The sequence below is a fragment of the Phyllostomus discolor genome, chromosome 1 (assembly GCF_004126475.2).
Source record: "Phyllostomus discolor isolate MPI-MPIP mPhyDis1 chromosome 1, mPhyDis1.pri.v3, whole genome shotgun sequence".
Taxonomy (NCBI): Eukaryota; Metazoa; Chordata; class Mammalia; order Chiroptera; family Phyllostomidae; genus Phyllostomus; species Phyllostomus discolor.
In genome coordinates this window covers 64,372,862-64,395,325 of record NC_040903.2, presented here as the reverse complement: position 1 = coordinate 64,395,325, position 22,464 = coordinate 64,372,862, and the positions used below count along the sequence as shown (strand labels likewise).

Below are 22,464 nucleotides of genomic sequence, written 5' to 3'. Positions count from 1 at the left end.
ACAGAAGAACAAATGAAAAAGCGAACTGAGAATAGCATCACAAATGTCATCTACTATCAAACTAAAGATGTACTTTATCAAAATAAGCAATTTACAGCAGAATGTTCTCACAAGTGAACATTTAGTAAAATAATATTCTGGCTAAGGTAAGAATTTAGAATTAAGAGCTGTAATTAATTTGGCATGCTGCCTAGTCTATTCCACTCATCTCTCTGCTCACCTTGTGATGGTACAAAGACAAGCAGGAAAGTATGCTCATAATTACTTAAGTCAAATAACTTATTCAGTAGATGCAGGGACAAACTTTTTGTTTTTGTTTGTCTGTGTGCTTTTGTTTTGCTTAATCTCTCACTTTTTCCACCCAGCCTGGCCAACTCCAGGGCTGACCTGTATTAACAAGTATCAGCATAATGTAAGGGAGTGTGGTGAAAGTGCTGATATTCAATATCTACTCAGGCTTCATTTTAGATTGATGTCTAATACACCTTTCCTTATGAGAAAGAAGATTTCGTGTTTTAATCCTTACAACTTACCTATGAAATCTGTCAGGTTGGTATTATTCCCATTTCACAGATGTGGCCCCAGCTAGCACCCTCAGACTCTGTAACCTACCCTCATGGGGCAGTTTTTGGGGGTGAAGACGGTGACCTACCTTCCAATGTACTAGTTTGGATGAATCAGAATCCAGTGGACAGCTTGCTCCCCTGTCATAGTTCCTCTCCCTCAAGTTACCTTCATTTGATTAAACCTAACTCAGCTGGGTCGAATTCAGAAATCACCTCTTCTCTCAAATAGATTCCGCTGAGGTAGATTTAATTATTCCCACACAATGCTTTGTTCATAACTGCTGAAGGAACCTGCACCACACTGTATCACGGTGAGCCGTGAAAGTGCTTCCTCCTGCAGGGCTCAGTCCCCTTCATGTCCCGCTCACAGAGCTTGTTAGGGTGGAAGCGGCTCTTCCATGATGTTTTAAAAAATAAGTTGAGTAAGTGAGCCCACAGACAAGTCAACAAGTAGGAAGAACTGGATACTGTAACCATTCATATCCTTGAAGTAGATAGACCCTGTCAGTGGGAGAGGAAAGGGCTTAAGAGTGAGGCAGGAAATCAATATAAAAGTGATTTAAAAAACGTTTTCTCCTTTAAATGATAAAGGAGAAAAAGAATAGGCCTAAAATTTAAACAACACAAGTCATTGCAGGGAAAGACACAAGTGAATGTAATCAAAAGCAGGCACATTACCATACAGAAAGAAGGATGTCATTCCTGAATAATCAGGGCTCCTGCTTAAGTACCTAATTTTCTGGTGTGCACTCTGAGAGGCCTGCCAGAGAAAGGCCCCCAGTGAGTGCTGGCAATTCAGCTGCTCTCTCCAGAAAGGGTTTCCAAGAGAGAACACTTTCTGTTATCAGTCTGGTGAGGGTGGAAATTATCAAAAAAAGAAAGACTTTGAGTCCCTGCCTCAGGCAAATACTTTGCCAAGAGTTTTCACTGATGCTCACATTTTCCTAATATGCGTTAGGTATCCTGGTCCCCATTTTACAGGCAGGGAAATTGAAGATCAGAACAACTGAATGGGTTGCCCAGGATCCATACTTAGTAGGGAGCTTTGATCAAACTAAGTTTTGGGGGCTGCTCCTATTATACCCTACCATCACCAATTTTTGTGTTCAGAAACGCTGTCATTCACCCATGGCATTACATTAAAACTATTCTCTCTTTTTAAGTCATTTTGCTTAGGCTATTTCACATTTGTTAAACTGTAATTGGAGGATTCCTTTCATGTGAAGTTGGAGGATCTGGCTGTATTCTTTGGGCATCTCATGGAAACCACGTTTGGGTAACTTGTTGTCATAGTAGTGATGGCTGACAGGGGTGTCCTGTACCGTCTTAGAGAAGGGCCAGAACCCATACAGTTTCACGTTCTCACACAGTTCCACAGCTGCGCTTGCGATCATGAAGCCAGAGGACAGGCGATACTCAATCAAACCTTTAGTTCTCCAGAAGAGGGCGAGATTCTTCAGGTACCTGGGATGGAAATATATAACCTTTTGTCTTGCGTTAGATTCTTTCAGTGTGTTGTACACTTTAAAAGAGGCACCAGTGTTGGCCCTGAAGGAAAACGCTGGCAGAAGAAGAAATGCATCTCCATAGGTTGCAATGTCCTCCAGAAATTCTGCTTTCTTTTCCTTTAAGTTCCTGTATCTGTCAATTAAAAATATGCATAATAATAACAATAATAATCAAAGTAGTGGTTTTGGAAACACAAGGCTGAGTTTACCACTGGCCAAAAAAACTGAACCATGAATATGAAAAAGAAAAACTACAGATTCAGAGAAAACTCAAATCTTGTAAATATCAAGGGTTAGGCCTTCATCTCTTTCTTGGTATTTCTAGAATCTCATTGCTACTTTCTTACTGGGTTTACCCTGACTGGACATACATTTTTTATAATCTTTGATCTTCAAACTCAGTAATTTTTTTCTAAGCTTGCTTTTTGGTGCTGAAACACCTTCCAAGTTTATAATGATGAAATGTTTTCTCAAACATAGGACACTCTTAAAATATCTGTACATTTAAAAATTCATTGAGCTATAGACTTGTGATTTGTACACCTTTGGTACATGTGTGGTCATAATAGTTTCCTTTATAAAACTTAAAATATATATACATACACGCATACACTTTTTAAATTTCCTCCATGTATTGTGATAGTTCTCTATATTTTTGGTTTAAATAATAACTATGCAATTCGTGAATTTTAAAAGTAAACTTTTGGGAGGCAGATATGATATTTTATATTCTCTTAATGGATACTAGAATTACTTGAAGAGTGTATTCTATTAGTGACTTTTTATTAAAATAATATAGTAAGACTATGTACAGTACTTCCATTAACCAACAAACATTTCATTGCAATTACATAATGGAGTATGAAGCATGACAATTATTCTTTAGTAGTACACTATCCAAAGTGAAAATCAAATTTTGCTAGGTTCTCCTAAGGCTTGCTCTCTGAAGTCTCCAAATAGATTAGGTTTTATTAAAAAGGCATTACCAAGATAAAAGAGTAACACTAAAATTCTGAAAGAAAATTGAAAAAAGTAACTTCACTATTGTAAAAGAAGATGAAGAGACAGTAAGTTCTCGTTTGATGAGCAATGTTCAGCTTGTGTCATTAGAAGTACAACTAGTCATATCTCTTATGAGCCACACCTTGATAGAAATTCAAAAACTACAGATATATTCTGATATATTTTCCCCCAAAAGTCATTCCAGCTGTATTTCAAGTAGCTTCAGCAACAAAATCGAGAACTCAGACTAAGAAACATGGTGAACAACGAGCGAGTTTCCTGAACTGCTATGTGAGTTGGACGTACTTACTTGAGTCTTATGATACTAGGATTGACAGTCACAAGATTGGTTTTACTGCCAACATCTTCACTGACATTTCCTGTCGTTGGGGGCAGGTTACACCTGAAATTTGGAAGAAAACTATTTTCAAAACACAACTTATAAGAAGAGTACATACACATAAATACATACATACACATGTGATCATTGTCATTTTTTTGAGAAAGTCATTGCTGTTTAAGAGCTCCTGAGAATTCATCTGATTTCCATTTAAAACTATTTAATAAGTACTGAACTCCTAGCAGGTTCAATGTTGCACAAAACATACAAATTTGCTAAGTGGTTTCAACATTGATTTAGACTTATAAGTAATAAAACTAGAAATGACAAAGCTTGCCTAGCTTTTGAAGAGTTTATACTCCTTTTATTAAAATTATCACTTATACTGATTATATTCTTACAGTGGTATGATCACCAACTTACAGATTTCAAAACATTGAGGCATTCTGACAAGGTTACAGAGTCTGCCAAACTCTGTATAGCAAAGACCATATGGAAAAAGCAAAAATCTCCTGATTCCCTAATGGATAGTTTTCCCACCAATTTATGCTATTAATAAATAAAACACTAATGTTCTTCATATAATGATGTTTTTATATTGACGTTTTCATTCTCTTCTGAGTACTGATTTGTTTTCAAATTGGAAAACAAGTTAATGATTGTAATTCTGAGCAATTATATTCCTGTCACGCAAAAAAGGAAAGTTGGTTATGACTCCCTAATTATCATTTACAGAATTTCAAGTAGACCAATTCTTTGAAACTATACATACAAAAGGAGCATCCCTGAGTATTTCCTTAAAGAAGACCACTTAAAGTTCATGGGTTCTGAAGTATAAGTGAAGTTGTGATATTTTATTCCATGTTCTATTAAACATACAAACAAATAAAATACACACTACCTTGATACAAAACATACATCTGAAAATAATTAAATATAGCACTTTGGGGAAAATACTAATCACAGATGATAGACCAGAAATGCCCTCATTAGTGGCCTTATAATAACAGATCTACATTCTAGCACAGTCCCATATTCTGCTGAAGAATAAAGGTTATTTCCATATAGTATCAAAGGAGAGGGAAATATTGGGTGTTGTAGATATAGAGTAGCATAGGAAAGACGCTCATTGCCTACTTGGGCTCCTTACACTCTTAACTGACAGCTCCCAATCTTTTGAAAGGAAAAAAATAATAAGCACTTTCCACATTGTTTTATAAAATATGAACATGTACAGCCAAAATAGGTACAGGCTTAAAAATTAAATAAAATTTAATGACACCAATCATGTCTAGCTCTCATTTTGCTTTTTACTTTGAAAGGCAAACTTCAAACGGAACTCTATATGCAGAAAGATACCTGGCATCAGCAAATGTAGAATCTACAGATGTATGCATTTATTTTAAAGTTGTAAATTAAATAGCTTGTGAGATTTAAAATTTTTTTAAACTAAACTTCTTGGATTTCCTATATCACATAGTTGCATAAAGTAAAATGGATGTTTAGGAATATTACTACAGATGTTTTGAGAATTTTAAGTTTATAAAAGGTCCATTAAAAGAAGAATGATTTACCTTGATGATGGCTTTTTAGTACTGAGTGCTTTAACCAAATGGCTAAATCATTCAGGTATTGGCCATTTTGACATTCATTATGAGGGACACATCCAATAATTGTTGGGCTGATGGTCTGTTTTTCTGTCATTGCCTTCAGCATAAACATCTTAAATGAGATTAAAGTGAGGGGGGAACTACTGATTCAAAAAAATTTTATTTGCTGAAAAGAACAACATTAAATAGATAAGGATCAAAGGATCTCCTCTGATGTATGAAATCAGTGTTCCTGAAATAGGAGGAAACAGATTTCAATTTACTTCTTAAAAAGGTGCATTTTAATTGAACTCCATCCTCCCAGGGATGGATCACCTTTTCTTCAAATTCTGAAAGTACAGATGCCCTAGACCATGACTACAGGTACACATGGGAAACCATTTTTGTTTCTATTTTCCCAAGCTGGCTGGTATGGAGACATAAATATTTTAAAAGATCATAATTTAGAAGCCGCACAATTTTTTAAAAATTTCAGTGATGCTGCATGGCTGTGTAGTGCCTAGTTCAGCAGCTCTCAAGTATTATCTGAGAACAAAACTTCCTTGAAATACTCTCTTAAAAAGCAAAGTTTTGAAGGCCAGGTGAACCCAGGCAATGTTGCTTTGTAGAGTCCTCGCAGGGAGCCATGCTGCCCTCAGTGCACCGCAGGCTCTGGTGAGCCCTGCACGTACTGCAGACCCTCTCTCGCCACGACTCCACCCAGAGCTTCTGAAAATTAAATGATCACAGTGCATTTTTCTCCTTCTGATGTTCACATTCAGAGGGACTAACGGTCCATTTAACACTGCAGGAAAGCCTAACAAAATAATTTGTAGACTTACACGACACAGCTCAAAGGTCAAAATTTACAGAGTGTCTTTACACCAATCCTGTAAATCCAGCTGGTCTTTGGCTCAAAGAAACCAGATGAACAGGCCTTACCTAAAAACGAAGTCGGATTTATCTATTTCGGCTCCGCAGAGAGACTTACTCAGAATCCCTCCGTTTCCAACCACTGCACACTGATTGTAGCGGTGCTCCACAAAAGGCTGCGACTAGCAGGAGAAAGTGAAAAACTACCATGAGATGTCTTTAGTTTTAGAACCATGAGCATCATTAGCTAAATTCAAGTACCCTAACTTTTACACATGCTAAGGAAAGAAAAAGAGAAGTAGCAATACCATACCATGTTGATCAACTTATGACATAATAAAAAAATCTTCTAAACCTGTTATTTCCTGGAGAGAAATACACTGCACATCACACACAATATAATGTAATAATACAAAATATAATACATTTGTATATAAAATATAATGCAGTTTACATCACCTAATTAAATAAAATGAGAATGGCAAAATCCCACATTGTGCCTTACCAACAGGAATGTTTTCAGCAAAAAAGAGAAAAAAGAGCAATTGGAAAGTACCATAAAATCCTCTATTCTGGGGACTAAAGTTAACAGCTAATTTAGCAAACTTTCCCAAGCTTTTTAAATAGTTAGACCTTCAGGCTCAGTGATGATAGATTTATGCCTGCCATCTCCGCAAATGACCAGGCATGGCATTTCAGGGAGGCCCACTCACTCTGTGGTGACATATTTCAAATTAATTTCCCAGGCCTGAATCTTTTAAATTTTTTCCAAGGACCCAACTTGCCTACTCTGAAAGATTCCCACTTTCACCAACTCCTCCCCAGTTTGAAACATAACTCTTCTGTTCAACACTACACTATTCTTTCGCTGGTCACTTTCCCTGAAGGAATGACATGACCTTCCCCAGCAACGTTGGTGCCAGCTCACATTCTACAGTGACAGGGTCCTGATTCACCTATTTTTTTTCTCTACAATTGGAGTGTAAGTCCTCAAGGCAGAGAGCGTATTTAGCACTTTTAGTTGTTCCTCATCTTTCACTGCAGACCTAGCACAGTGCATTGTATGCAGTGACTATTAAATAAATGCTTGCTGGCTCAATGTCCCACGCTGGTGCAGCCCCAGCATTGTGCTGAAGCCCACTCGGGAGGAGTTTGGAAGAATCAACTGGTAAATATTTAGGAATATTGTAAGGGGGTTGTTAAACCATTGGTAAATTAAAATCGGCCATGGTGGGGAATTTACGTCGCTAAAATTGGCAAATGCTACAAGCTGGGGCACCCAACTCCGCAAAGCCCGTTTACCAGCACTATTAGCAATACCCAGGGCCGATGTGGTTGTGGGCAGCCCAGAAGACCCCTGAATCACTGTGATACCATCTGCTCCTGATGGTGCACATGGGAGATGCCTAACGAGCAAAGACACCTCTATTTCAGCACTTTTAGGTTTGTCTTTAAAAATTAAAAATCATATAATCCATATTATGCAAGGTAACCAAGTGCATAACTTATAAAGCCACTTAGTCCACACAGGAACCTCACAAGCATTTTACAGATGGGAAGCTGGAGGCATGAGTTAAAGCTAGAATGTGGCAGAGCTGGGACTCAAACCCAGGCAATCTGCACCAGAGTCCATGCTCTTAATATTTACACATTATGCAGCTCCTCATGCTCAACGCATAAAATGTGAAGTACCTGCCTTATTTCTCTTTATATCTGCAGTGCATAGCAGATTGCCTGGCTCATAAAATGAATGGTTCTCAAATACCTCAGGGAAATTCTAGTCACTAAACTTCTAGCTCGAGACATCTTCAGACAGTACTTACTAACCGGTATCACAATGAATTCTGAATTTTATAGATAGGGTAGAATGCAAATATGCTCTTTATGGCACAATAGAAAATATTACTGAGGGAAGCACATCTCTAATTAAGCAGTCAAAATAATGTATGTTTTTCTGTGGCTTTTTGGTCAACTGGGGAAATGCATCCATATGCTTTGGGATCTCAGTGTTCAGTAAGAGTTGAAATAAATTATAAACATCAAAATTCCCTAAAATAAACCTTGTAAGAAAATGTAAATTTGTGCATTTCAAGTGTCCATACATTGCTCAGTCTGGTTGAAAACCAACTTTGTTGTCTTCCTTTGCAATTTACCTAGTAAAGTTTTTGGAGAAACTGGCTTCACAACTTTTAATCAAGAGCATCTATTGAGACCTCTTGCTGTGTAGCCAGCAGATCTGAGCTGAGTGCAGCAGAGCAGAACCGAGCAGGGTGGGCATGTAGGAAGGCAGGGTGGGAAAGAGGTCATCTCTCTCATAAGCCACATCCATGGAACTGGCAATGTTGAAGCAACACAGAATCATTACCTAGCTTTGCAAATATCACTGGATTGACTTCATAATTTCCTCATCCCAATTTTTAAAAATCAGTGTAAATTTGGGAAGTGAATGTTGTTAATTGCATACAGAATTATCCAGCCTCTGGTAAGGTATTCTTTCCAAGGTGTCAACTAGAAGCAGAAAAATATCTGCTCCTCCTCTGTTCTAGTCAGTCTAAAGCAAGAAAAACACTAGCAAAAACTGCATGGGTGAAAGAATTGCTCATTGTGGAACCCTCCACAGCTGTCCTTGATAGGGAATAAGAGTATTTTTTAGTTATCTTTCCTATTACTGGCATTTCAATGCATCATGAGGGTGTTTTAGAATGCTATGTGTGAGTTATTTTTTGCTCTCCTTTTCTTTCAGAAAATGTGTAATATTTTCTTCTATTGTTCTCTGTTTTTCATTCCTTCCCAGAAAATTATTCTTCCTTTGAGTTGTAATGTTCTTTAAAAATTGGAGCAACTTACATGACTAAAAATAAATTAGTTGTAAGAAGTCAAAAGTTCACAAAAATTAATTGTAAGAATCTAATAGTCTACAGTTGGTAAATTTTATATAGAAAGTGATCCCATTTTGACCATATCGACTTGGTCTAATTGCATTTATTCAAATCAATTACAAAAGATTCGTGAGAGTGTGTGTTTCTAAGCAACAAAATGTCTGCATGACAAAAATTTCCCCTGACTTTGGATTTCTATTAAGGGACATGTTTCTTCTTGTAATGATACTGAATCATTACTCACTAGTTTATTTAACAAATATGAGATGAGTGCATATAGGTACTAGGAAGTGTCCCAGGACCTTGGTATATATCAGTAAACACATGAGGCAAAAATGAGTCTATGGGGGTTATGTCTATTGACCAAAATTTCTTAGATACTTACTTCCCAAAGATTAATCACATAAATCTACAGTTCTTTGTGAAGGAATTGACTCAATTACCCAAACTGGTAATTGGGACAATCTTATTCCAGGTAAAAAATGGTCATCCTCCCAAGCCCCAGTAATTACTATGCAGGAAGCCCAAGTACCTCATCTCATTCAAGGATGAGTCATGGAGACTCAAGAAGTAGGAGAGCTTATCAGTTAAGGTATAAATACCATCCCCTGCAGAGCCACCATGCATTCAAAATTACCCTTTTAAAATGGACTGCTATACATCTTATACAACAGAGAATGGTATTTTAATTCATTAACTCTGCCATTATTATAAGTTATAACTTGAAGTGAGAGAAAATTCACCTGGAAAGATGACACAAATAAACCACAATAAATCTTTACTCACCACTGGAAACATATTAAAAATGGCCTTTCTAATTAGGATTTCATTTTTACTTTCCACCTCATAACTCATGTTAGTTCCAACTGGAGTGTTATTTTGAGAAACAATGAAGTTTTGGACAGCATCGCAACAGGAAGCAAGTTTTGCTCTACCAAAAAAAAAAAAAAAGAGAGAGAGAGAGAGAGGGAAGAAGAAGAAGAAGAAAAGAAAAGTGAGCCATGAAATAAGATTAAGAAACAACAAACAAAAAGAGAATACATGGGAAATGCAAAAAAAGATTTTTCCATATGACTTTCAGAAGGAAGAGAAATCATTCACAAAGATAACATTTTTATCTCATTTCATTCTAACTGCCCCTGGATGGGGAAACAGGGGCTGGGTAGAATAAAATAGCAAATAATGTCAAACAGGTTCATACATAGGTAGGGACCCTCTCATCAATAGAAAATACTCATTAACATAATGGTTTAAATATAAAAACTTCCTCTTGATGATAATGTTATAACTTTTTAAAAGAGAAAAATGACAGAACGCATTATAATTATTTTATAACAACTATAAAGTACAGAAATAAACACAGTGTTACAAATAGTCACCAAAGCAATATGCAAAAATTTATTATGAGACAAATTCAGTGAAAAGAATATTTACAGGGATTTTTGAGCTCTAGAAGCATAATTCACAAATACAAATTGTATTTAAAGCATATAACTTTATATTTTGATATGTACATGCACTGTGAAATAATCACCATAGTCAAGGTAATTAATATATCCATCACCTCACATAGTTATTTTTTTCTCTTTATTTTTTTGTGAACACTTAAGATCTACCCTCTTAGCAAATTTCAAGCATACAATGCAATATGGTCACTTTGATGTACATTACTAAAGGGAATTTTTAAGTGAAGCAAATTTAAAGTTGTCATTTCTTACATAAAGCTCAGAAAAAAATGTAACTTAGTACCAAGCTATATTTAAAAATTATTACTGTGGAGTGGGGTCATAAACATTATCATTAGAATGCAGACCCAAGTAAGGCCCTGCAGGGCTCAGCTGACTTTGCCCCTACCCTCTGGCAGGTGAGGGTAGAACCACAGGTGCTTTATATTATGTTAACATAATTCTGCAGGGATGTAGAGATCCTATAGCATCTCTTGATAATTATGCCAGACCCAAGATGGCAGAGGAGTAAGTGGAAGCTATACTAACATCCTCCCAGGACCAATCTGGAATTCCAACTAAATTATAGAGAAATCATCCTGAATAACCAATTGAACACTAGCTGGAGAGAAGTCTTATAACCACAGACAGACAGAAGAAGTCACTTCACCAATGTGACTGGTAGGGAGTGTGGAGGAGGCGTGAGAGGACTGACTGGGCTCCCATGGATGGTAGCTGAAGTTCCAGAGGGATAGTTCAGTGGCCTGAGAAGTGTGGGGTCTAAACTGCAAACTGGGCTCCCCAGGCTATAGCCCCAGCCTCGAAAGGAACCTAGATAATATACAGATGTGGAAAACATCAGGGCTTCTGTCTACCAGGGAGAAATGGCTGGAGACTGAGGAAGCATGTTAAAGGACCAATGCACAATATTTTATTTGCAGTCAGTTACCTGGGCCCTGAAAGAGGAAGGGCAGAGTGGACTAGAGATGCATGAGGAGAGTCTGGGGCTTGTGGTTCTGGGGAGAGAACTGAAGGAACAGCCATCAGGGTCCTTGTGCTGAGTCATTCCCCATTCTGCAGAGGTCATCTTTCTCAGGTAAAGCACTCCCCTCCAAGAGACATGAGCCCCACCTTCAGGAATTACTCTGCTCCACCCTGTGGAGCTGAGTACCGCTTGAGACTATATCATTGATTGGGTTTAACAACTTAGGTGGATCTCTGGGAGCTGTCAGATTTTTAGCTGACCTTGCCCTAGGCACTGTGCTGGTAAACGCCACCTTGGCGTGCAGCCTGGTTCTTTCTGCACACAAACAGGCCCAGCAGAGAGAGCCACACAAGTGGATCACTGGTAGTTCGGAACAGGTTGCCCAGAACCAGTCACAATGTTTGACATAGGCCTGTACCAGACACTTTGCAGATCTACCTAATACATAGAAACAAAACAAAGAAGTAGCCAAAAAGGGAAAACAAAGAAACAGACCCCAAATGAAACAACAAGAGAATTCTCCAGGGGGACAGAAAGAGATCTTTTGTGCAAACAGAAAGAAAAAAAACCTGGGGTAGTGATACTTATATCTGACACAATAGACTTTAAAACCAAACAAAGGACACTACATAATGATAAATGGAAAAATCCAACAAGATGATAATAAATATTAACATACCCAACACCCAACATAGGAGCTCCTAAATATGTAAAGCAAATTTTGATGGGCATAAAGGGAGACAGCAACAGAAATATAGTCATAGTTGGGGATTTTAACACCCCACTGACTTTGATGGATAGACCTTCCGGACAGAAAATCAACAAGGCAGTGGCTTTAAAGGACACAGTAGATCAAAGGGATTCAGTTGATATCTTCAGAGCACTTCAGCCCAAAGCAGCAGAATATACTTTCAAGTACATAGTACATTTTCTAGGATAGACCACACATTAGGACACAAAACAAATCTCAATACATGTAAGAAGACTAAAATAATATCACACATCTTCTCTGACCACAATACCATGAAACTAGAAATCAATCACAAGAAGAACACAGAAAAACACAGGGAGACATGAAAGCTAAATAACATGTTATTAAACAATGAATGTGCCAACAACAAGATCAAGGAAGATATCAAAAGATACCTGAAACAAATGAAAATGAGAACACAACTATCCAAAATCTGCTGGGCACAGGGAAAGCAATCTTATGTGAAAATTCATAGCATTACAGGCCTATCTCACAAAAATAAGAAAAAGCTCAAATAAACAACCTAACTTTACATTCAAAAGAACTGAAAAAAAAAATAGCAAACAAAGCCCAAGTGAGTAGAAGGAAGGAAATAATAAAGATCAGAACAGAAATACATGAAAGAGCATAAAAGAAGATGCAAAAGTCAATGAACCCAAGAGCTGGATCTTTGAAAAGTTGAACAAGATTCACAAACCTTTAACCAGATTCATCAAGAAAAAAAGAGAGAGGAGCCAAATGAATAAAAATCAGAAATGAAAGGAGAGAGATGACAGCTGACACCAAAGAAATACAAAGGATTTTAAGAAAATATTATGAATAACTATATACCAACAAACTGGATAACCTGGATGAAACAGATAAATCCCTACAACCCTCCAAAACTAAATCAGGGAGAATCAGGGAATCTGAATAGACAGACTACACCTAATGAAATTGAAGCAGTAACCAAAAAGGCCCAACAAACAAGATCCCTCAACTGGATGGCTTCACAGGTGAATTTTGCCAAACATTCTGAGAATTAACATCTTTCCTTCTCAAATTCTTTCATAAAAATCAAAAGGAGAGGAGGATCCCAAGCTCATTTTACAAGGCCAGTATTGTCCTAATTCCAAAACCAGATAAAGATGCTACAAAGAAAGAAAATTATAGGCCAATATTCCTGATGAGCATAGATGCTAAAATCCTTAATAAAATATTAGCAAACTGAATGTGGCAATGCATCAAAAAGATCATGCACCATAAATAAGTGGGATTTATTCTGGGAATGCAAGGTTGGTACAACATTTGCAAATCAATAAATGAGATTCATCACATTAACAAAATGAAGGATAAAAACCACATGATCATATCAATAGACGTAGAAAAAACATGTGAAAAAATCCAGTACTGAATTATGATAAAAACTCTCAGCAAAGTGGAATTAGAGGGAACATGCCTAAACATAATAAAGACCATATATGACAAACCCACTACCAGCATCCTACTCAATGGGCAAAAACGACAAGCATTCCCTTTAAGATCAGGAACAAGACAGAGATGTCTGCTTTCACCTCTCTTATTCAACACAGTACTGGAAGTCCTAGCCACAGCAATCAGACAAGAAGAAGAAATATAAAGCATCCAAACTGGAAAGGAAGAAGTAAAACTGTTTTTATTTGCAAATGACATGGTACTGTACATAGAGAACCCCAAAGATTCCACCAGGAAACTACCACAACTGACAAATGAATTCAGCAAAATAGCAGGATAAGAAATTAACATCCAGAAATCAGTTGCATTTTTATATGCTAATAACAAACTAACTGAAAGTGAAATTAAGAAAACAATCACATTCACAATTACTTCCAAAAGAATAAAATACCTAGGAATAAACCTACTTAAGGATGTGAAAGACCTGTACTTGGAAATTACAAGATGCTGAAGAAAAAAACTGAAGAAGATACAAATAAGTGGAAGCACATACCGTGTTCATGGATAGCAAGAATTAACATCATTAAAATGTCCATAGTACCCAAAGTAATCCATAGATTCAGTGCAATTCCTATAAAAATTCCAATGACATATTTCACAGAACTAGAATAAACATTTCAAAAATTTATATGGAACTACAAAAGCCCCTGCATAGCACAGTGATTCTGAGAAAGGAGAACAAAATTGGAGGAATCATGCTACCTAATATCAAATTATACTATTAGGCCATAGTAATCAAAAGAGCATAGTGCTTGTATAAAAACAGACACATGGATCCATGGAACAGAATAGAGATGCCAGAAGTAAACACACACCTTTATAGTCATTTAATATTCCACAGAGGAAATGAGCACATACAATGGATTAGAGATAATTTATTCAATAAATGGTGTTGGGAAAATTGGACAAGTACATGCAGGAAAATGAAATTAGATCACCTTCTTACACTACACACAATAATAAATTCAAAATAGGTTAAAGACTTAAATGTTAGACCCAAAACCATAAAAATCATAGAACATAGGCAACAAAATCTTGGACATTGCTCATAACAATATTTTATTGGATATATCTTCCCAGGTAAAGGAAACAAAAGAAAAAATAAACAAATTGAACTACATCAAACTAAAAAGTTTTTGCACAACAAGGGAAAACATCAACAAGGTAAAAAGATAACCCACAGAATGGTGTTAATATCCAAAATTATAAAGAACTTATAAAACTCATCACCATAAAAACAATACAATTGAAAAATGGTCAAAGGACCTGAATAGACACTTGTCCAAAGAGGACATGCAGGTGGCCAATAGACATATGAACATATGCTCAATGTCATTAATCATCAGAGAAATGCAAATTAAAACCACAATGAGTTATCACCTCACATCTGTCAGAATGGCTATCATCAATAAATCAACAAACAGCAAGTGCTGGTGAGGATGTGGAGAAAGGAGAACTATTTTGCACTGTTGGTGGGAATGCAGATTGGTGCAGCCAGTATGGAAAGCTGTATGGAGATACCTAAAAATATTAAAAATGGATCTTCCTTTGGACCCAGCAATCCCACTTCTGGGAATATACCCAAAGGAACCCAACACAGTAATTCAACAAAGCATAAACACCCCTATGTTCATTACAGTGTTATTCACAATGAAAGCAGCCCAAGTGTTTATCAGTAGGTGAGTGGATAAAATGACTATGGGACATTTACACAATGGAATACTACTCAGCTATAAAGAAGACAATTTTACCCTTTGAAACTATATGAATGGTCCTGAAGAACATTATGCTAAGTGAAATAACCAAGTCAGAGAAACACAATTACCATATGTGGTCTAATAAACAAACTGAACTAACAAGCAAAATAGAGACAGACTCATAGAGAGCAGGATGACAGCTAAGGGTTGGGTGGGGGCAGGTGTTGGAGGGATTGAGCAAAAAGGAAAAAGGATTCAGATTCATGAGCATAGACAACTGTGTGGTAATTGCAGGGGGAAGGTTATGAGGACTAAATGGTAACAGGAAAAACTACAATAAAATTTAAAAAAAAATAAACAACGTCCACATGGTAAAAAAAAATGGCATTGTTAACTCTTTCAGTATTTCTGGAGGTCAATTTTGCAAATTTTATCGAAATTTCAGTAATATATTTTTGCAATATGATTTCATATCTAGAAATTTATTCTACAAAAATAGCTTTGATGTGGTGGAAAAGTTTGTGTATAAACAGATTTTACAAAACTGGTGTAAAAACTTTTGTTTGGTATTGCATATTTATCTGTATTTACTTATTTTATATATGTATTTTATAACATAATTTATTTTTTTGAATTCTAAATATGTATCTAGCATGTATTGATTAATTAACCATATTCATGTGCAGTTTTAACACTATTAGCCATTTAAAAGTGTGTAATAAATACTAATATACTAACAAGGGAAGGTGTATGATATAGATTAAGGAAAAAATGACTGAAAACATTCCCTGTAAAATAAGAAGACTTAGAATAATTCTATGTATTTACCCATGAATATTCTCTCTCTCTGTATGGGGGATTTTCCAAAATATATTTAATAGTTTGCCTGTTGTAGTAGTGTAAAAAAATAGAGATAATTTTTCCAGATTTTAATCAACCTTGAAGTTAAGAGATTCTTCCATTTGCACAACTGAACTAGTACTTAATTTAAATCCATTTCCTGTGTCAGTTTTCAGAATCTCCTTAGGAAAACACTGCACTCAATCAAAAATGGCAAGTGAGCAAAACTTGGACCTTTTCAATCTTGAAGAGTTTTTGAGAATTTCCTCTTCCCTCAGCTTTTCCTCAGAGGAGCTGTTTTTCTTATCATTTTAATCACCTTGTTTCTCTTTAAAACTTTACATATTTCTCCATATTATTGAAATATGAACTCTGGATCCAACAACAGCACAAGGAACAGTGACTATGTAGTGACCTGCACTGACTGTGTTGGGGCTGACCCAGAGATTCATTCACGTCTTTATGGCTTTGTGGTCTGAGAGGTACATTTCTGTACGTGTTCCTACTGAATTTTGTCCCTTTGCAAAAATACAATGCTTGAATCTGTCACGGTCATTTTGAATTATAAGCGAGGCCTCCTGAATTCCACAATTCTTGGGGTAAAAATACATCAGTACTGTGGTATTATTTGTACCTTAAAATCAAGATTTTCAACAATACTTCTTATCTGTGAACTTATTAAAATAGAACATTGTTCTTAACTGCATCCTATCACCTGCTTATTATCCCTTTTTGTATTTCAGAATATAGAGATTAGCAACGGAAAAAACTGAAAATGAAATGATGTACAGTCAAAACATGATACTTAGTAGTTTTTAATTATAAATTTAATTTCATAAGCACTCATGTGACATATTGGAAGTTCTGAAATTCTTGTGTGTTTTATGATTTTACTTATATGTGGAATCTCAAGAACAAAACAAATGAACAAACAAAATTAACACAGGCTTAAAGGCACAGAGGACGTTTTGATGGTTGCCAGAGGGAAGGGGGTCTGAGGGGCTGGGTGAAAATGTTGAAGGGATGAAGTACAAACCGGCAGTCACACAATAGCCAGCAGGTGGTAAAGTACAGCACAGGGAACACAGTCAGTCACACTGTGATGACTATGTATGGTGCCAGGTGGGTGCTTGAAATATTGGGGGGTTCACTTTGTAAAGCAGATGATTTTCTAACCACTCTGCTGTACACCTGAAACTAATACAGAAAAACATTGAATATAAACTTGACTGGAAAAAAAAAGAAATTCTATGTGTTTATAATTTTAAAAGTCTCTCTTAGACAGCATTCTGAGAAAAGGTAATGGAATAAATTCTCATTTAGTTTTGACAAGTAATTTAATTTCTCTAAGGATAGTCAATGCTTAAAAGAATATTATATCACCAAAAAACACTAACCACAGTACCCTTTGCAGTTTTTAATATTAATAGGTTTTGTTCTGAAGTTATATTTTTAACATTGTATTATAAAATTTTCAAATCTACAGGAAAGTTGAAAGAATTGGACAATGTGCACTTGGATAACCACCAGCTACCCTCTACAATTAACTCTTTCCTCTATTTGTCTTATTGTTATTTATCCATCAATTCATTGTTGTAGTGATTACAATTCAGAGTAGATCACAGGTATCAGTACACTTTACTCCTAAACACTTCAGCATGTATATCATTATTTTGTTTATATTTTGGAGTAAACTTTACATTTAATAAAATCATAAGTGCATTCAATGGGTTTTGAGATGCACATGTCCCTGTTACCCAATCTCGTGCATCGAGACATAGGAAATTACTAGCTCCAGACAATGCCCTCATGCCCCTTCCCAGTCTATTTTTCAGCACTCCCTCATTTTGAGGCAACCACATTTGTGATTATTTTTTTTACCAAAGTTTAATTTTGTCTGTTCTAGAATCTATATAAATAGAATCATATAATGCACATGCTTTTGAGAAAGACTTTTTCCCTCAGCATAAATGGTTTTGCAATTCATGCTGTTTTATCAGTATTTGTTCCTTGTGTTGCTGGAGTAGTGTTCCATTGCATGGATGTGCCCGAGCTTGGGTTAGCCATCTCCCTTGCTCTTTTAAAGAAATCACTATCAAAATCAAAGTTTTTCATAATAACTTCCCAGAAAAAAATTGTAGAATAATTATCCAAAATGTTATTTCTGAAGCCTGCATTGTTTCACTAACTAATGGGACTTTTTAAGCCTTTATATTCAGTGGCAGAATTATAAATGTATGTTCTTTGTCACTTCCCAGTTCCTCCATGTGGTAGAGACCCCATTAAGAACCAGTGTTGGGCCCTGGCTGGCGTAGCTCAGTGGATCAAGCGCGGGCTGGGAACCAAAGTGTCCCAGGTTCGATTCCCAGCCAGGGTACATTCCTGGGTTCCAGGCCATAACCCCCAGCAACCGCACATTGATGTTTCTCTCTCTCTCTCTCTCTCTCTCTCTCTCTCTCTCTCTCTCTGTATCTATCTCTCTCCCTTCCCTCCCTAAAAATAAATAAAAATAAAAAATCTTAAAAAAAAACAACAAAAAAAACAGTGTTGGTATAAAGCTCAGCTGCTCCATAACAAACAAAACTAAATGGAATGTTATCTATTATTCCATTTCCCTCAAAAGTCAATTCTGATCTTTGGTGACTAGATATGTTCACAATAATGGGCCTGGCAATTTCCCCCCTCTTGTGTGAAAAGAGGAGACATTAAGAAATGGACATACTATTATTTGGATGTGATAATTTTATGTCAACTTGACTGGGCCAAGTTGATGCCCAGATAGCTGATAAGACATTATTTCTGGGTGTGTCTGTGAGTGTGTTTCTGGAAGAGATTAGCATTTGTATCAGTTGACTGAGTAAAGATTCCCCCCCCCCCCCCCCCCCCCCCCCCCCGCCCCGCAATGTGGGTGGGCATCATCCAATCCTTTGAGGGCCTGAATAGAACAAGGTGCAGAGGAGGGCAAACCTGCCCTTTGCTGGGGCTAGGACATCCATCTTCTGTCCTCAGTCATTCATGCTCCTTGTTCTCAGGTCTTCAGACTCAGACTGGGGCTTACACCATCACCTCTCCTGGATCTCCAGCTTGCAGATGGTAGATAATAAGACTTAGTCTCCATAATTACATGCACCAACCCCTGATAATAAATCTCTTTCTGTGTATATATACATCCCCAAGTGGTTCTGCCTCCCCACAAAACCCTGACTGAAAAATATTGGTACAGAGAAGTGTGGATGCTGCTATAACAAATAACTAAAAATGTGGAAGTGGCTTTCGAACTGGGTAATAAGTGGAGATTGGAAGAGCTTTATGTGCATGCTAGAAAAGATCTATATAATCATGAAAAACTTTAAAGGCAATTCTGGTGATATCTCAGAAAGAAAAGAGGAGAGCTGTAGACAAGACTTCCATCTGCTTCGAGAAAACCTAAGTGATCCTGAGCAGAAGGAACACTGGCAGATATATGGATGGTGAAGGCCATTCTGATGAGGTCTCACCCCAAAATGAGGAACATGTTATTGAACCATAGAGAAAATGCAATTATTCTTATAAAGTGGTAAAGAACTTGGCTGAACTGTATTACCAAGCTAGTGTTTTGTAGAAGGTGGAACTTGTGAGCAATGAAATTAATTGGGTACTTAATTGAGGAGGTTTCTTAGCAAAATGTTGAAGAAGAGGCTTCGTTCCTCCTCACTGCTTACAGTAAAATGAAAGAAGAGAGAAATGACTTGAAGGCAGACCTATTAATAAAAAGGGAAGCAGAATTTAAAGATTTGGAAATTAGAGGATTATCCATATGGCAAAAATGAGAAAGCATGCTGTGGAAGAACACTAAAAGTGTGGCCAAGTTTACATTTGGTAAGGAGATTAAGGTGGGTGTGAACCACAGATTTAATTAGCCACAGCTGCAGAAAAAAATGCCAATTTGAACCGAAGAAGAATTAAATGAGAAGAAATGAAGGAAAGCTGTTTGACTTCTTCAATTTTGTAAGGGTGCAATCGCAGAGCTATTTGACAACAAACGTGAATTTTTCTGCAAGACTAGGACAGAATGACCACGAAGGTGACTCAGAGATCAACAAGGCTGCCTCCTCAGTTACAGAAGGGAAGACCTACTTCCAACAGGCCAGATGGCCTCCGCCCAAAGCCATGAGGGCAGGCCCACCAAAAACCACGGTGATGGGAATGCCCAGCAAGCTCTAGGGGCAGGACCCACACCACAGAGGGCCTGGAGGGCAGAGCTCAGAGCCAAAGAAGATTATCTTGAGTGTTAAGATCTCACAGAGTTTGCTTTACTGTGTTTTAGACTTGCTTGTGACCTGTCACCTGTTCCTTCTTTCCTATTTCTCCCTTTAGGCATAGGAACATCTGCCCTATGCCTGTCCCACCATTGTATTTTGGAAGTACATAAATTGTTTGCTTTCACAGGTGGACAGCTGAAGAGGACTTTGCTTCAGGATGAATGGTACCTGAAGTCTCACCCACACCTAATTTAGAGGATATTTAGATGAGACTGGACTTCAGACTTTGGACTTGATGCTGGAACAAATTTAAAAGACTTTTGGGATTGTTGAGATGGAATAAATGTACTTTTTGTTTGAGAAGGAAATGAATTTTGGGGGCAAAGGGCAGAATCTCATGGACTAAATATTTGTGTCCTCCCCAAACTCATATGTGGACAATCTATGTCCTGTGTGATGGTATTTGGTTATGGGCCTTTGGGAGGTGATCAGAGTTAGATCAGGTCATGAGACAGAGTCCTCATGTGTGGGATTAGTGTCCTTATAACAGTCAAGAGAGAGCTTGCTTCCTCTCTCTGCTCCCTGCATTGAGGACACAATGAGAAGGCTGCCATCTGTAACCAGGGAGAAGGTGCTCACCAGCACCCAACCATGCTGCCACCCTGATCTCACACTTCCAGCCTCCAGAACTGTGAGAAATAAATTTCCGTTGTTTATTAGCCAATCCGTCTATGGTACTTTGCAACAGCAGCTAAAACAAATACGCTGGAAGCCATGCTGTGACTGCAACCCCTAAATTGTCTATAATGTGTAGTCTTACATTCCACAATAGTAAATGCCCAACCAGGTCAACACACACAAAGCTTATGCTTGTGAAGCCCTGTGCACTTTGCAGAACATTTTCACACCTGCTACCTCATCTGATTCCCACAACAACCAGAGAGATAGAAAACATTATTAATCCCATTTTAGAGATGAGAAAACTGGTGTTGAGAGGGGTGAAGTGACATGACCAAGGCACACAGGTTGTAAATGACTCAAACTTACATCTTCTGAGGTAATTGAATGCTTTGTAGTTTACACTAGAGTATGTTATATTTGGGGTGGAGGGCAAAATGCCCTTACTTGAGCTTCTTCCTTGTAGGATGCTTTCCATAATGGCACCCCAACAACAGTGGTTCCCAAAATGATGCAGACAGCACCTTGCTGACAACTTGCCCAGACACAACTCAATGGCTGCAAAAAACATATATTGCATGTAAATGCTTCAAACCCTACATACAGCTGAGACACTCAAGGCTCTCATTCTGCATGGAGGAGATACAGGACTCCCCATGGGGTCAAGGGTATCAAGTGGTCAGGCCAACGTGCTCCATATTAAATGGAAAAGAGTTCCCTGGATTAGTGATGACCTAACCCCCTTGTGTCATAACTTCAGCAACTCCGTCCACATAGTCCAGATTCAAAAGGCTCCCTTCTACCGCAGGAAAAAAAGCAGGAATCCTCTGCTTGCACTGAATTCCAGAATTGAAGAGTTCACATACTTTCAAAAGTGCTTAACTCTCAAAGAGTAGGTTGGCCCTGGGAGAATATGGCTTAATACATTTAGCCTTGATCTATAAAGATGAAATCTGAAAATGTGCAAAGTCATCCTTGCATCACAGTTGGTCTAATAAGTCTACTTTTGAAAAAGGGATTTTTGTTAAAATTGTGAAAATTCCTTTTTCTTTTACCCTGTAGGAGCTATTTCCTTTGTTTTTATTTTTTGTTTTGTTTTCTTGATTCATTTCAAGGCTCAGGCCAAAATCCTTCCTTAGTTCTAAATGGGATGCTTCCTGGAGTTCCATGAAATATTAATAACTGCGTAAGGCTTGCAGTGTGCACACACTATAGGCCCCTCTGAATATTAATAACCTAACTGCCCAGCCCAGAGCTCACAGACATCCCTTCTGTTCATCAAACTCTCGGAGACTCTCTAATGAGCTGTGGGGCAGTTAGGGTGAGGCAGAGGTTACAGACATTTTCTAAGTATTAAAGAGCTACCTTTCGGGGGACCCATCCTCTAAGATTATAATAAGGTTTCTAAGAAAAAGAGTTTTAAAATATAAGCACCTTCAGAAATTCAAGGGATTTATTTACCACCCTAACCATTTCTAAAACAGTCAAATTGCTTTTTCTTCAGCAAAACCACAATGCCTAGACCAAGCAATACACCAACTACCTCTGACTACCTCTCTCCTGTCAATACCCCCTGTTTTGCCTTTCTTCTCTCCTA

The 22,464-nt window shown here is 37.4% G+C and overlaps 1 protein-coding gene across 1 annotated transcript in view; it reads right to left on the bottom strand.

Annotated features, from left to right (window-relative positions):
* Nucleotides 1-485: 485 nt before the first annotated feature.
* Nucleotides 486-22,464, bottom strand: part of ST8SIA6 (ST8 alpha-N-acetyl-neuraminide alpha-2,8-sialyltransferase 6) — a 132,076-nt gene continuing 110,097 nt past the window's right edge. The window contains exons 5-8 of the mRNA XM_028507732.2: nucleotides 9,544-9,688; nucleotides 5,948-6,060; nucleotides 3,387-3,479; nucleotides 486-2,207 (exon numbers count right to left, since the gene is read on the bottom strand). Coding sequence (XP_028363533.1) covers nucleotides 1,739-2,207; nucleotides 3,387-3,479; nucleotides 5,948-6,060; nucleotides 9,544-9,688 — 820 coding nt within the window. The 3' untranslated portion in view covers nucleotides 486-1,738. The remainder of the gene's footprint in view (nucleotides 2,208-3,386; nucleotides 3,480-5,947; nucleotides 6,061-9,543; nucleotides 9,689-22,464) is intronic.